Source organism: Diplodia corticola, assembly GCF_001883845.1.
Source record: "Diplodia corticola strain CBS 112549 chromosome Unknown scaffold10, whole genome shotgun sequence".
NCBI classification, from domain to species: Eukaryota; Fungi; Ascomycota; class Dothideomycetes; order Botryosphaeriales; family Botryosphaeriaceae; genus Diplodia; species Diplodia corticola.
The window spans coordinates 60566-75706 of record NW_017971489.1 but is presented as its reverse complement, the minus strand read 5'-3'; the positions used below and the strand labels follow the sequence as shown (position 1 = coordinate 75706).

The window sequence follows — 15141 nt, the reverse complement described above, 5'->3', positions numbered from 1 at the left end:
ACCTGGACTGCGGCCGTGGGGACGTAGGTATCTGTAGCACGTAATGAGCGTTTGTGCAACCCTCTCTTCCGTCGTGTTACTCTTTCCTTTCGGTAGTTCGAAAGAATTTATTCAGCCCACATCTTTACATAGCAGTGAGGCTAAGTTTGTTAGGATTGTAGTGATGCCTACCGTGTTCCGTTGCTCTGTCGGGTATGCATCGGCAACGACTCCAGTTTAAGGCAGATGGGCCATGTAAAAGCACTTTCTCTTACGCTCAACACAGAAAAAAAAAGGCGAAGGGATAGCACATCTCAGACGTCAAACAAGCAATGAATAGATCAAAGACTACATGGAGAAACAAAAAAGAAAGACAAAAAAAAGCATGATGGTATATAGCATATATCAACAAGAATATAGTATCTCGGCTACCTCGTCTCTCATCCCTCTCGCTAGCAATAAAATGCCATTAGCCGGGTATGTGATATAGACAGTTAAGTAAGGAGTACGTTACAAGAGGAAAATTCGACAAATGCGAAGCAAATGTCATGGGGCATTTGGGTCTTTTGCAGCCGGGGGTGGGTCATAATACATGAAAATAAAATGAAAAGGAGCTTTTTCGTCTTTTACCGGACGTATCTGCCATCCGGCTTTCCCCTCTCCTTTTGTACTAGCCATCCGTACCGGGGTGCAGATAGCCGGTTGGAACTAGAAAGCGCGTTGAAGAATAAAAAGACATTCGTTGCAACAAAAGCAGAATTTTTGCGTTACTTGAAGCAAACAACAGGGTACTAAAGCAGTAAATAGGGCGACGATTTCTTCGGCGACTCGATAAGCATCAGTCAGATGGATACCACTCGTCAAATCGTGCCGCTCTGCCAACGCAAGAGCGAAGGAAGCGGATAAGCGAATAAACTGGCATACTCTGGTAGCATGCATCCTATTGGAGCTCTCTCTTGCTGCCCTTCGGCACACCCGAATCCAAGCCCAGGCGGGTCTCTCAAATCGGCCGTAGAAAAAAAGTGAAATGACATCGTCTCGAGCGTCGACTATCGAGTTCCTCGATGGCCGTGGTTACCAACTCCACGATCCATCCTTGCTCCCGTCATTAGTTGCCATACAGTCATCCCCAACCTGGTGTTCCTGTCATAAATGCGTCAGGTCCACCGACGTTTCCTGGATGCGCTTGCAGTTCAATACCATCCATCAAAGCACCGTTGGGGCCCACAGTCCCAACGACTGGTCCGCTTGTCTCTGGTAAGATTCGCGGGCCTTTGCCGTTAGGAGTGAGGCCAGTCATCCCTTGTAATCCTGGGAAATGCGTGGATGCATGAGTGGGGGCACCCATGCCCGTCCAAGCCTGCGTGTGCTGAGGCGGAGGTTGCTGGTTGTGCGGAGTAGGCGGTTGTGAGTGCGGGTGTTGCGGCGGTTGACCGGGAAGGGAAGGCGTTCCAAGCGGCTGCTGCGACATTTGTTGTTGGGTGAGCTGCTGCGGAGGAAGAGGTTGGTGAAGCGGTGACGGGTTCTGTGGATGCTGGGGGCGTTGTTGAGGGTGTTGTGGCTGGTGGTGTTGAGAAAGCTGCTGGTGATGAGCGTGTTGCTGACGCTGGGCATGGCTCTGCTGCTGTTGCTGGAGGCTAGGCTGCTGTTGTTGCTGCGGAGCGTTTTCCGGCGAGATGACCGTCTCCGCGTCTGCATCAGCGTCCGCATCGTCATCATCTCCATCTGGGTCTATTACATCCGTTGCATCGGAATCCACAACTCCGTCCCGCGAGCTCTGAGACGTGGCGAATCCATTGGCTGCGATGGACGGGGGCACGAGTGTTGTTGGTGTACCCATGGGTCCCGCGCTTGTGCCATTGATACCCACGTGGTGCATCGATGTACTCAGCATGCCTCCCCCGCAACTGATAGGCGTAGTGTTGCCGTTTGTTGCGTTCATGCCGCTGGTACTCACTGGTGTCGACGCCGGAACAGAACCTGTGCTCAAACTCCTCTGGTTTGCCAAGCTTGACATACTCTTCTTATTTTCTTTGACCACATTCGTCCACTTCTCCATCAGCTTGTCGTAATCCCAGGTCCGGGGATCCAATCCTTGGGCATGCTTTCCAGCCAATTCCTTGAATGTTTCACTCGGCACTGGTAGAGAAGTGCTGGGACTCTGCACTCCACCTGCTCCGTACGCCGATGTTGTCGACGAGGCCATGCCCATGTTTATCCACCGATTGTTTTTCAGCGTCTCAATCTCCTTCCTTGCGTTGGCCAGGCTGTTCTCGGCTTCCCTTCTCGACTCATCCGCACGGGTGTAGCTCCGCAAGATCTCCAATGTCCACGTCTCCTGCCGTTGCTTATCCGACAATGACTTCCAGTGGTTGTAGGCATCCTGCAGGTGTTGGAACAGCCGCTGCGGATCGGGATCGAATCCTCCGAGTGGTGGAGTGGGGAGCGGAGATGCCGCACTAGCCGAGGGCGTGCCGACAAGCGGGTTCGTGGCGCCAAAAAGTTGCGAATGTCTTTGCCTTTGCACCAGACGGTCGCGGATATTTTTATTCAGAGCGTCGAATTGTTTCTGTCCGGGCGGGCTTATGGACCACGACTCGCTGTTCGGGAAGGGCGAGGGTGAGAACAAGGTTGCGGGAGCGGGAAGGATATGGAGACATAGAGAAGGAAAGCTCAGGGTGTAAGGATCGAAGTCGAAGAGGTTGACGCCGGCTGAGCGGGCGCTGGAGTCGAGGTCAGCAATTGAATCAACGGCAGCGTAAAAACATCCCAATTGGGCGGTCCCGGATGGGTAAAAGTGGGCCACGCACCTGGCATCCCTCACGCTCGCCAGAACCTCCCTCAATGCCAGCTCGGCGGCCCTCCCATGGTCGAGCTCGTCGTACAGTACCTGCCGAGTCTCCAGTCCTCGCTTATGCAGCTCGTGCCGTGACTTGCTCGTCTCGCTGCTCACGCTCGCACGAGGGGGCAGATTGTTGATGACACCGGTGGAGGTCCACGAGGGCTGGTTGAACTGAAAGCGCAGCTTTTGGGGAGGCGGGTTGATGTTCAGCGTCGGGCTCTGGGTGACAACCGGAGAAGCAGTGTCGGCCGACACGGCACTCACAGACGGATTTTGCGGCTGGCCCTGCTGCGACGGCTGGTGCTGCTGGTGCTGGTGCTGGTGCTGGACGGGCGTCGGCACCTGCTGCGGGGCGGTGGGCTGGGGCGGGGGCGGCTGCTGCTGCTGCTGCGAGACGGGCGTCGAACCGCCGCTCGAGTCGCCCTTCCGGGCCAGCGAATTGCGAGCCTGGCGGCGGGTGATGCCGCCGCGCATCCTGCGTATCTCGTCGACATTGTGGATGCCGTCGGGGGCCTTGGGGTTCTTCGGCTTGATGTAGAGGTCGAGATGGCGGCCGAGCGAGGACGAGGTGAAGGGCTGGTGGCAGAAGGGACAGTTCTTGTCCTTGGGGGCGGGCGCCTTGGAGCCCGGGGGCTGCTGGTCCTGCGGCTGCTGCTCCTGCGAGCGAGCCTGGTTGTCGTCGGCCATGGGTGGCGGAGCAAGGATGGGGTGGAGAGGGCGAGGTCGCGGGTGCAGGCTCGGGACGCAGGCGGGACGCAGGCCTGGCTCTCGGCGGGCGGGGCGCGGTCGCGGGCTCAGTCGGGGTGCGGTGTGCTGTGCCTGGGTCAGCGGCCCGTCATGGCGGTGCGGTGCGGGCTAAGGCATCTTGTGGTCTGGAGCATTATTTTATCTCGGGGCGCTCTCCTGAAGGACGTCTGTGCTGGGGCGTCAGTTCGCATTAGGCGCAGGGATCTGCCTGCCCTGTCCACGCCCGGCCCAGCGCGCCCAAGCAGCCAACATGATCACCCGCGGTGCCCGGGTGCCAATCCAAAGCCGTGCCGGAGCAGCAGTCGAGCGCGCGATGCTGCCTCCCCAGCCAATCGCGCTTGTTTACGTTTTGCCCATCCGGGCATCGGTTGTACAGGCACGACAGGCCCTCGCCGACCACGTCAGCAGCCCGCCAGCAGCCCGCCAGCAGCCCGCCAGCTCCACGCCCCTATCCACTCGTCTCGAGTCTCTGAGCCCGCCCGTCTTCCCCGACAGCCTCCTTGCCTCCGCCTGCGGCAAGTCGGAGCGCAAGTCGGAGCCACCTGTTGGCCGCCGGCTGCGTCCCGCTACGGCCCGCCCCTGACTGTGCCGCGCGCACGCCTTAACTCAATCGTGCAAAGATCTCTTGCTCTGCTGCAAGTCCAGTGGCCGCTACTTCTCATTAGCCCTGTTCTTAAGCCATTGGCCCCAACGAAAGCTGATACTGCCGCCCAGTCGCTGTAACCGAGCCTAGCGTCACTCCAAACACGTCTGGCTACGTCAGCTTCCAATCATTTGTCAAGACCGCGGATCCCCCCATTCTGCACCGTGTATCAGAGTCTTCTAGATCCAAGACTTGGAGGAATGCAGCACGATGAGCCATGAAACGAGTGGCAGGCGTAGAATATGTTGTCGCTGCTGACTCAATACAAGCACGCGACCTCGTGCGCGAAGCCGTCGTCTGAAAGAGGGCATACTTTATCACTTACTTCAACGGAAAGATTTGATCTTCGCAGCTGGGGGTGGTCGGTATTAGCCAGATGAATCAACTCTTCACGAAATCTGTGAAACACCAAACTTTTCATTTTTTCTCGTTCTATTTCTTTCTTTTGCTTGTTCACTTGCGACCATTCCCAATACTCACACATCACACATCCCTCAACTTCGAAACTGCCCTCTCAGCATCTCTCTCATACTCCTCCATCCCACCCTCCAACTTCCTCAACCGGCCTTTCGCCAACCTATAAACCACACCCACCCTCTTCAACGCCCCATCCTCACTCTCCCCACTCTCACTCCCATCTCCCTCTTCATCCTCACCATCATCCCCAAACCCTCTATCCACCCTAGCCCCTTCCACCACACCTCTCACAAAGAACCGGTCGTGACTAACCACAACGATCGCGCCCTCGTAGGCCCGCAGCGCACTGACCAAAGCTAGAATAGTATCCGCGTCAAGGTGCGTCGTCACCTCGTCCAAGATGAGTAGGTGCGGCGGCGCGGGCCACAGGAGTTTCGCCAGCGCCACCCGGACCTTCTGCCCGCCCGACAGCGCCGAGACGGGAACGTCCGAGACGACGGCACCCTGGAGGCCCAAGCCGGAGAGCAGCACTCGCGCCTCCTGTTCAGAGATGGGCTGGGAAGAGGGGTCTGAGAATACCGAAGTGGCAGCGCCGGGGTTCATTGTGGTGGTAGATGCTTCGTTGAAGAAGGCGATGAGGTGGGCGAGTGCGCTGGTGGACGTGGCGGCGGGCATGGCGTCGAGGTGCTCGACGGCCTCCTGAGAGAAGCGGCCGATGCGGACGCGGGGATGGCGGGTGATGGTGCCCTTTGTAGGCACCGAGGCCTGCTGACCAGTGATCAACTCCAGCAGCGTCGTCTTTCCGGATCCGTTCAAGCCCGCCAAACCAACACGTTCGCCCGGGTGGATGATCAGATCCACCTCCTTCAACACGTCCTCGCGACCGCCAGGATACCGGAACGACACCTTCTCCACGCTGACCAGGGCGCCGGGGAACTTCAAATCGGTCGGAACCAGCGGCACCACAATGCGCGGCAGCTCGTCGAACGCGGGGACCTCGATCTCGGCACGGCTCGTGGCGTGGTGGCCCGCCAGGTCCCTATTCAACTTGAACCTCGTCCCCTTGGCCGAGACCTGCAACCCCGCGCGCTCTTCCATCTTCCTCTGCCGCCCAGCCACCTGCTTCAGCTTCTTATCGTCGCCCGTCCTGCGCGCCCTGGCCTTGCTCTCCTCCAGACTCCGCCCCAACCTCCCGTCCCGCCGCTCCTGCGCGTCCCGCATCCCGCGCATCCACTTCGCATGCCTCCTCCTCTCCCGCTCATACGCCGTCACGTTCCCCCGGAACCGCTCCAGCGCCCCCTCCCGCAACACCAACAGCTCCTCCGCCACCCCATCCGCAAACGCCCTGTCATGCGTCACCACCACCACCGTCGTGCTCCCCAACCCCCCCTCGGCCACATGCCGCTGCAGCCACACAATCGCCGGCAGGTCCAGATAATTCGTCGGCTCGTCCAACAGCAACACGTCGCACGCGCCGCACAGCGCCCGCGCCAGCCCGCACCGCGTCCGCCACCCCCCCCGACAGCCGCGCCACGGGCATCCCCACGCTCTCCGCGGTAAACCCCAGCCCGAGCAGCGCGCGCCGCGCCCGCGCCTCCTGCGCCCCCGCGTCCACCGCCGCCAGCTCCGCTTGCGCCTCGGCCAGCATGTCCGCCGCGCGCTGCGTCTCTGCCGCCACCACGTCGTCGTCGATGTCGGCGATGTCGTCGACGTCGCTCGTGGTTTGGAGCAGCGCCTCGCGCGCCGCGTTCACGGCGGCTTCGGCGGCGAGTTGCTTGGCGCGCGCGTCTTTGCCGCGCGCGCCTGAGCGCCGGATCGCGGCGTGCCGGGCGGTGAAGTGCTCGTGCCGGAGGCGGCGGTAGGTGAGGAGGCGGTAGGCGCGGACGGGGGCGAGCGGGTCGGGGGCGGTGGTGGTGGTGGCGTCGTCGTTGGTGTTGAGGGCGGTGGTGAGGAGGGCGACGGTGGATCGGAGGGTGGTGAGGTGTGTGTTCCCGTTGAGGACGTGCTCGAGGACGGTTTCGTCGTGTGCTGGGTGGTTGTGCGGGGGTCCGTTGGCGGCGGGGAGGAGGAGGGAGAGGTTGGCGAACTCGGCGGGTAGGTCTGGATCGGCGTCGATGTCGCCGTGGTCGGTGATGCCTTGGTTTTGTTGAAGGGTGGTTTGGCCGAGGAGGAGGATGCGTTGGTTCAGCGCGATGCTGGTCATTTGGCCTGTGGCCATGGCTCGGAGGATGGCTGGCGCGGCGTCAGTGGATTCGAGCGAGGAGGAGGTGGGGATGGTGAGGTGAAAGGTAGGTGGAACGGACTTGATTTCCCAGTGCCGTTCCGTCCAGCGAGGACATAGTGTCGACCTTCCTCAAGGTGGATCTCTGCATTGCGAAGGACTTCTTTCTTGCCAATGGAAATGCTGAGATCCTTGACCAGGACCTGTTGGAAGCTTATCGTTAGCCATAAGCGGAGATGATGGTGGACTGGGAGAATGGGATGGGTGTAGAGCCGAAGCAGTGTTTCCTTGACCGCTATGCTGTCTCCAGCATTGTCTTTCATCGTGTCCTGAGCTTCGCAATGACAAAACTCGAACAGTGGATGTATGATGCCGCCACTCACCTCTTTCGAATTCGGAGCATCGACGGCATCAAGTGCATATCTGCTCTGTTGCGATGTGACGTACAGCTGCCCCTCGCCGACAGCTGTGGCACCTTGCTTGCCAGTCACCTTCTCCTTCCCCTTCCTCACCATTGTTCCACTTGTTCTTGTCGTTGCTAGCGAGGTGTAGTCTTAGTCTTGAGGTTTGTAGGTAGAAAGCCGAGAGCAAAGCACAACAAATATAGCTGTAGAGCGATTGGTGTGGGGGTGGTAGTCCGTAGATGGAAGGCGTAAATGTACCTGGTGGCTTGGTTCCGTACCACAAATCCAACCTTCTTCAGGCTTTATATGATGCAAAATGAATCACTTGGACAACTGTGGGATAGCAAACGAGATCGTGGAGCTAGCGCCTTGAATTCAGGGGCGAGCGGGCTGGGCGCGGTGACGGTGATGTCGCCGGCGGACTCACGGTGTCTATGCGAGGACGGTGTCTAAAAGCGTAAAATTGCCAAGGAAACTACTACCAACACAGAAAAGGAAAAGTTGGCACAAGGGCGTACGGAAGAGTGGTGGTGAGCCACGCCAGGAGAATTGTTAGCGGACTGGCGCCGGGTACGGATATGCTGTGGCGATGCGCAGAGGAGATCGATTGGTCGTTCATGTGGTTCGCATTTACTGCATACTCTATCTTGAAGCAAAACTTCCGCTGCTAGTTACTCTATCCCTGAAACTTGATGCCTCCGTCGTAGAATCTATCTTGAAAAAACAAAACTGGAGAATCTTCTGAAACCATGTCTGCACCTGGAGACGAAAAAGAAAAGAAAAGAATAAGCGGCTCATCGCTATCTAAACCCTTTGAAGAAACTTCGGTTCCATCAAGCATGGCCAAGTAATCCCGCTGCGAATCGGAGAATGATCGTTCCAAGAAAAGACCGATAGAGACCAAGGCCTTCAAGAACATTGCAATTGACCGTTTGCTATGGGCAAATCTTACCGAGACCAAGTGGTCTCCAAAAAGAAGCCCACATCATGGAATACCCAACACTGTCGTGAGGTGTAGTCGAGTACCGCAGCTTCCCTACAAGCAGCAGCTAAACTTTACGTGCCATTCTCTGGACGAGGATCAGAAAACCAGTTGCCCTGAGCCACTTTCTTAGGCTTCGTCCATCTCGAGGTCGATATCCTGGACAGAGGCACGTGAAGGGCCGGAGACGGAAGAGCCGGAACCGTTGGTGCCATTTGAAGAAGATCCAGATGTTGGAACGCCTTGCCGATACTTCTGGTCCAACTCCTGCAGACAGTCGAGGGCTGCGACCAGCTTCTCCCGGTCCGCCCTCAAACTGCGGCGGCGCACCTCCCGGGCAGGGTCCTCTGCGAGGAGCCGGGCGCAAGTGTCTTGGTTGTTCTCGCCGAAGATCTCGAGAACAGTAACGAGCTCATCCCTTAAGCCCCCCCTGAGCTTTTCGAATAGCTCGGCTTGGAGTCCCATCACAACGGCGTCAACATAGCGCATTGATGCGATATTGTAGTAGCCGCGCACTTTGGCCATGGCCTCGACCTCTCTCGTGAACGGGTCAGGACCAAGCTGATGTTGAAAGTCCCTGTCCTTAGCCTTCTTTAGTCTCTCTGTCTTCGACGTTTGTTTGCCCGTGGAGGCATCGTATTCATCAAAGTGGATGTTGGTGCGGGCTTTGATCCTAGCTTGCAAGAAAATCTCGAGTTCCTGCTTCTCATTGTACTCGAGCGCTGCGGCATTCTCCGTGACAGGCTTATGACGTTCGAGCCTTAGAGCTCGGGGAACAGCGTGGTCGCGCTGCTCACTGAACGCGACTTCAAGGAAATTTTCTGACAGCCGAGCTGTCTCTCTGGAGAGCTCCGTCGTTTTCCATGCCCTCAGCGTATCATCTAGTCCTTTGTTGAGAGTTGTGCGAAGGGCTGTGTGTAAACCGTCCAGAAAGTCCTTGGTGGGATGTTCCCAGCCTTCCAGAGTCTTCAGTCTCAAATAATTGAGGGCTTTGGGATCGATTTCGCCCGGAATGTCCGAGGAGGATTTTTCATCGAGTGTTTTGTGGATGTACTCGAGGTCGAATCTCTTGGTGTGCTCGTCGCCGCCGGGTGGTCCGCGGCGTGAGGGTGTGCTGTCTGACGGAGCGACCTTTCTTTTCTTTGTTGGGGTAGGCTGCACGCTGGGGGCACGCTCATTGTCGGAATCATCGATCGATATAATGTCCTTCGGCCTCGAGAATGACGATGTCTGGCTCTGGGTTTGCGGCATCATGGAATTTGACCTTCGTTGGGCATCTCGGACGTCGGCAGCTGTTCTTACGAGCATCGTCGGCCTTTGAGCGGTTATGCGACTGCGAAACTGGTTCCGCAAGCTTTTCCAAACTAGGCGGAACTGGTTGTCCGGATAGTCGCCCTCCATCTGCTTCGATATCTTATCTGTGAAGTTATTGACTATCTCAGAAACGATGCGGAGAGCATCTGTAGTCGGTGGCTCGGGGAGATGTGCCAATTCGTCATCGATCTTGGAAAGTTGCTCCTGAACGCGTTCGTGAATGGTCGGGAGACTCTTGAGAATTTGTATGGCCAACATTTGAGATAGCTTGTCTTGAAGTCTCTCGGTGCCGAAGCGGTCGTTGAATGGCATGAAGCGGTCACACCACGGCTTCATCTTCGAAAACCACTCCGTCTCCTGGTTGCGTGCGGCGGCGTGGTCTATACCCCTGTCGAGCTCGGCCTGGGACGGGTTACGCACCACGTGATAGCCGTGGCCAAGCTGGAATGCATTGCCTTGCAGTATTCCCTCCCAACGGTCAACTGGGTCTCCACGCGGCAGACGGTCAGGTTTTGTCAAAATGCCCAGGCACCTGTCGATAGCACCGTATTTGCGTAGGAGTCCAGCACTACTGGAGTTCTGGATATCGTTTTCCATTGAGCATGCCAACAGAACCAGAGCATTATCCTTTGAGACGTAGCGCTTCACCAGCTGCTTGACGAGCTTGATGAGCGAGAGGTCTCCCAAGTTTTCCGTCTGGGAGATGACTCCAGGGAGATCGTAGAAGGATAGGTTGGGAAGGCCGGGGGCGGAGATATCCAAGCACACCAAGTTGGGTGAGAACTCGACTTGATACTGGCCGCCACCAATGTCGGTCGAAGGTTGCAATGGTACGAATGTCATAGGGTCGGAGCCTGGGTTGAGGGTGGCCAGTTGAGCTTGCTTGATGACTCGCTGCAAGTCCTTCTTATTGAAGACCGTCTTGAAATGCATGGTCTCCGGAGGGTCATTCTCTTGCCAGGGAAAGAACGGCGGCGGTTTCTCTGAGGGTGGGTAGGTGATGTGACTGGCTTCGTAAAAGAACTCGCGTCGGAGGGACACATCGCAGCGCCAACGGGCATTCACCTCTTTGTTTTCAGTCAGGGTTATCTGCATGGGACAGCGCGTGCACGTTCCACTGCTGCGAGGGACCTGAATTCCGGAGATGGCGTTGATGACTGAGCTCTTCCCAGTCGACTGGTCTCCAATGACGACGATCTTGGGTGTGTCACCGGCGACCTTGGTGATTCCCAGTTGCTCGATCTTATTGATGGCCTGGACGAGCTCTTTCACTCCACGGCCCAAATTCTCGAGCGCAATGTTATCGGGGATGGCGGTGGCTTTTGCCTGTTAGCGGGGGACCTGTCAATCTGGACGGCAGACTTACTGGAACGGCTTTGATTGTCGGGTTGCGACAGTGCCTGTGAAGATGCCTCCATTTTGACTGTGCGGGACATGGTCTCAACAACTGAGCCGTCCCGCTCACTCTCGGCCTGGCCGCTCGACGGCAGATGGACCAGGTTCACTCCTGATCCGTGACGTGAGGATCGCGTGACCATTGGTACAGCAGGAAATAGCGCGTGAAGGTGATGGAGACGATCGCGAGCTCTGATGGTCAGTTAGAAGAGCCAGGACAAGTAAAGAGGTGGTGGAGGTGTAAGGGAAGAAGATGAGAGTGAGGGACGGTGTGGATCTTATGGGTGATCAACGCAGTGACTGTGAGACGGTGCGATCTGCGAGTCGAAGTGAGATGCCTTACTGCGAGATGTTTCTTCCTGTCGATGATGGTGGGTCTTTGCCCGGATTGAAGTCGCTGCTACTGCGTAGAGCAAACCTGAAAGCACTCAGAGATACCGAGGATCCCGCGGGCGTCTGAGGACCTAGTGCGTTGGTGGTTGTGGAGTGAGGAGAGGAGTGTCGCGGCGCACGAGGTGGGTTTTTATGCAGGGTCTGGAGGGCGGAGTGATAGCAAGAGCGCGTTGTGTTGGGTGGACAGCGCTGGCGATGTGAAGACGGAAGTCCGTGAAAACACACACAACACACTGCGCACAGCCGCGCCAGATGCCGCTGCGACACACTGGCGCTTCGCGGCAAGTGTAGGAAAAGCTGCGAGGACACAGAAATCACAGCGCTGGTCCCATATCAATTTCTTCTAGAGCCAGGTGCGCGCGCGGCACAATGGAGCTGATGAAGCATTGCGACGGGCCACGGCGGTGCGTAGTGTAGCAACGCAGTCTGTATCCGCGCATGAGCCGACGCTAGGCAAGACGCGTCTCAACACGCGCAGGGGTCCCCGGACGCGTTGCCGATCGCGCCAACGCGCCGCCGTCAAGCTTCTGCGGCTTGGGTAGCCGCCATGTGAGGTCGGGCGGGGCCAGCACAGCTCCCCGTACCTTTTTGCGGAGAAGCACACTGCCGGCCGCCGGTTGAGCGTGCTGCCCAAGCCGCCATCACAGCGTCGTGTGTCCAGAGCCGCGCAGCTACGGACCCCGCTTCTGGCCACTTCCGCACTTACGCCGCCGAATACGTACTCTGCGCTCATGCAGACACTGAGCCGTCCCGTGGTACGGATACTGAGATGCAAATCGCTGGCGAGATCGCCAGGAGTATGAGCAAACAACTGCTGGGAGAGAGGCTGATCACACGCTATTCGCCGGATTCGCAAACGCATGGTCATACTCAAAGCATTCGGTGCAGGCACGGGTCCCGAGCACGGCCCCGTGATGCGATGCGGCGTCAGCATGGGCGCCGAGGGGCTGGTGGGTCTGGGCGGTGAATCGTCCCTGGGCTGCGCGTACCGCTCCCTGCCGATGCCACGCTGCCACAACTCTCCACCATAAAGCTGTCCTCAATTGCGCCACGCCCAGTCTGCTGCACACCCAGTACCCATTGCGCCGACTTTGAGACCCCACCCCCATTCCTGCCCCGCCGTCTCGCCATGAGTCTCCAGGTCCCTTTCCGAGGCAAGGCGTCCGGCCAAGCGCCCTCCACCAAGGCCGTCATTCTGGTATGCTTTCTCGCTCCGCGCCGGACCAATTGTTGCTAACAGCTCGTAGGTCGGCGGTCCCTCCAGAGGCACACGCTTTCGGCCGCTGTCGCTTGACGTTCCCAAGGTAGTCCCAAAACGTCCGCTTCGCCGCTCAGGTCCCGTAAAGCTGACTAGCGCAGCCGCTTTTCGACGTTGCCGGACACCCCATCATAGAGCATTGCTTCCGCGCTGTCACAAAGGTCCCCGAGATCAAGGAGGTCTTCATTGTCGGCTACTACGACGAGTCGGTTTTCCGCGACTTCATCAAGGAAGCCGCCAACGACTTCCCCCACATCAAGCTCCAATACCTGCGAGAATACCAGGCCCTGGGCACCGCCGGTGGCTTGTACCACTTCCGCGATGCCATCCTCAAGGGCCACCCGGAGCGCTTCTTCGTCATCAATGCCGATGTCTGCTGCTCTTTCCCGCTGAACGAGATGCTGAAGCTTTCCGAGGAGAAGGACGCCGAGGCTGTCATCTTGGGCACCAGGGTTAGCAACGAGGCTGCCACCAACTTCGGTTGCATTGTCTCGGATGCCCACACCAAGCGTGTGCTGCACTACGTCGAGAAGCCCGAGTCACACATCTCCAACCTGATCAACTGCGGTGTCTATCTTTTCTCCACCCAAGCCATCTTCCCTTCGATCCGCTCCGCCATCAAGCGCCGCACCGAACGCCCCCGCCTCCTCTCATACCCCTCCTCCGAGAACCTCGACTCCTCATTCATGCAGGCCGACGAAGAAGACGATGGAGAGACTCAGGTGATCAGACTGGAGCAGGACATTTTGTCGGATCTGGCAGACACCAGGTCGTTCTTCGTCCTGGAAACAAAGGACTTCTGGCGCCAGATCAAGACGGCCGGCTCCGCTGTTCCCGCCAACGCTCTCTACCTTCAGAAGGCATGGCAGTCTGGTACGGACGAGCTCGCGCAACCCTCTGCTAACATCATTCCTCCCGTCTACATTCACCCCACCGCTCACGTCGACCCCACTGCCAAGCTTGGTCCCAATGTCTCCATCGGTGCTCGCGCGCACATTGGCGCTGGCGTTCGTATCAAGGAGGCGATCGTTTTGGATGATGCATCCATCAAGCACGACGCATGTGTGCTCTACACCATTGTCGGCTGGAGTAGCAAGATTGGGGCATGGGCTCGCGTTGAGGGCACTCCTCTGCCTGCCACCACGCACAGCACTAGCATCGTCAAGAATGGTGTCAAGGTTCAGAGCATCACCATCCTTAGCAAGGAGTGCGCCGTTGGAGATGAGGTTAGGGTGCAGAACTGCGTCTGTCTGCCGAACAAGGAACTCAAGAAGGTATGCGAACAACAGCACAGCTGACCTTCCTCCGTGATACTGACCCATTTTTCTAGGATGTTGCAAACGAGGTCATCATGTAGAGAGTTGAAGGGTATAACATCACGGTCGGACGTATCAAAGAAAACGCAGTACACAGTTACGATACCATAGCAGACGAGCAACAACTTGGCTACGGCCATGGAGCTCTTATAGAGCTCAAAATTAATTTTTCGGCAACTTACATGATGCCTTGAACGTTCGCCTCGGCCATATGTCTCTCACAACAGCTTTTAAGGGGTAGATGTTCGAATTTGATCTGGATGAGTGCGCACGAATGGACGATTGGGGGGTTCAAAAAAAAAAAAAAAGGCAAGGAAAGGATGATAGGAGATAAGCCCCATAAGATCTTCACGAGCTGCCGATCAATTCCAGGACTCCCGTCCGGACTTTCTATCTTATCTCCAGTTTCGAGCATGCTTTACCCCACCACACTAAGTACCAGCCCGTCTACCTACCCCGCCACAACCCGGCACCGGCCGATCCACTTCTCCCTTCCCATTCATACCACATCACGCCCTCCACCCATTCCACTCCCCTTCCTCCCTCCCACCTCCTCTCATCACTCAACCAGCCACCATGACCACAACCGCACCCACACCAACCCTCCCAATCATCGACATCTCGCCCTTCCTCCCCCACACCACCGCCGCCACCACCACCAACAACCGCCGCCGCGCCGCCACCGCCCACTCCCTCGCCCGCGCCTGCCGCGACACCGGCTTCTTCTACCTCACCAACCACGGCATCCCGCCCCACACGCTCTCCTCCATCCTCGACCTCGCGCGCCACTTCTTCCTCGAGGCCACACCCGCGGAAAAAGCGTCGCTGCGCCGCCGCGACGCCGGCGACCCCGCAGGTGGCGGCGGCGACGGCGCCCGTGGCTACCAGCGCGTCGGCGAGAACGTGACGAAGGGCCGGAGGGACTGGCATGAGGCGGTGGATTTGTATGCGGAGTGGGAAGGAAGTGGGGGAAACCGAGGAGGTGGTGGAAGTGGGGGCCCGCCGTACGGCGTGTTGGAGGGGCCGAATTTGTGGCCCCGGACGCCGGAGGGGTTGCGGGAGGCGTGCGAGGCGTATGTGGAGGAGGTGAAGGGGGTGGGGACGGCGGTGGTGAGGGCGATGGGGGAGGCGTTGGGGTTGGAGGAGGCGGGGGAGGCGGATGTGTTTGTCGAGGCGACGAGGAGGAGCTTTTGGGTTATGCGGTTGATTGGGTATCCGGAGCTGGGGCGG

At 58.0% G+C, this 15141-nt stretch overlaps 5 protein-coding genes across 5 annotated transcripts in view; 2 read left to right on the top strand and 3 right to left on the bottom strand.

Moving 5' to 3' along the window:
* Positions 1–1102: 1102 nt before the first annotated feature.
* Positions 1103–3508, bottom strand: BKCO1_1000030 (uncharacterized protein; the record flags this gene model as incomplete). Its single annotated transcript, XM_020269383.1, has 2 exons — positions 1103–2702; positions 2790–3508. 2 exons carry the CDS (start codon positions 3506–3508, stop codon positions 1103–1105), a joined length of 2319 nt encoding a protein of 772 aa, XP_020133013.1.
* Positions 3509–4694: 1186 nt separating this feature from the next.
* BKCO1_1000029 (abc transporter domain-containing protein) lies at positions 4695–7364 on the bottom strand (the record flags this gene model as incomplete). The annotated part of the gene is made up of 4 exons (XM_020269381.1): positions 4695–6074; positions 6130–6860; positions 6932–7052; positions 7233–7364. The coding sequence occupies 4 exons, from the start codon at positions 7362–7364 to the stop codon at positions 4695–4697; spliced, it is 2364 nt and encodes a 787-aa protein (XP_020132839.1).
* A 1000-nt stretch (positions 7365–8364) lies between these two features.
* On the bottom strand, positions 8365–11087 carry BKCO1_1000028 (dynamin family protein; the record flags this gene model as incomplete). Its single annotated transcript, XM_020269380.1, has 2 exons — positions 8365–10868; positions 10916–11087. 2 exons carry the CDS (start codon positions 11085–11087, stop codon positions 8365–8367), a joined length of 2676 nt encoding a protein of 891 aa, XP_020132838.1.
* Positions 11088–12466: 1379 nt separating this feature from the next.
* BKCO1_1000027 (mannose-1-phosphate guanylyltransferase) lies at positions 12467–13952 on the top strand (the record flags this gene model as incomplete). Its single annotated transcript, XM_020269379.1, has 4 exons — positions 12467–12535; positions 12585–12641; positions 12697–13869; positions 13926–13952. The coding sequence occupies 4 exons, from the start codon at positions 12467–12469 to the stop codon at positions 13950–13952; spliced, it is 1326 nt and encodes a 441-aa protein (XP_020132863.1).
* Positions 13953–14487: 535 nt separating this feature from the next.
* BKCO1_1000026 (putative 2-oxoglutarate-dependent dioxygenase) overlaps positions 14488–15141 on the top strand; it is a gene marked incomplete at both ends in the record, with an annotated part of 1193 nt that continues 539 nt past the window's right edge. The window contains one exon of the mRNA XM_020269378.1: positions 14488–15141. This exon is cut by the window's right edge and continues 94 nt beyond it. Within this exon, the coding sequence (XP_020132862.1) occupies positions 14488–15141 (654 nt within the window).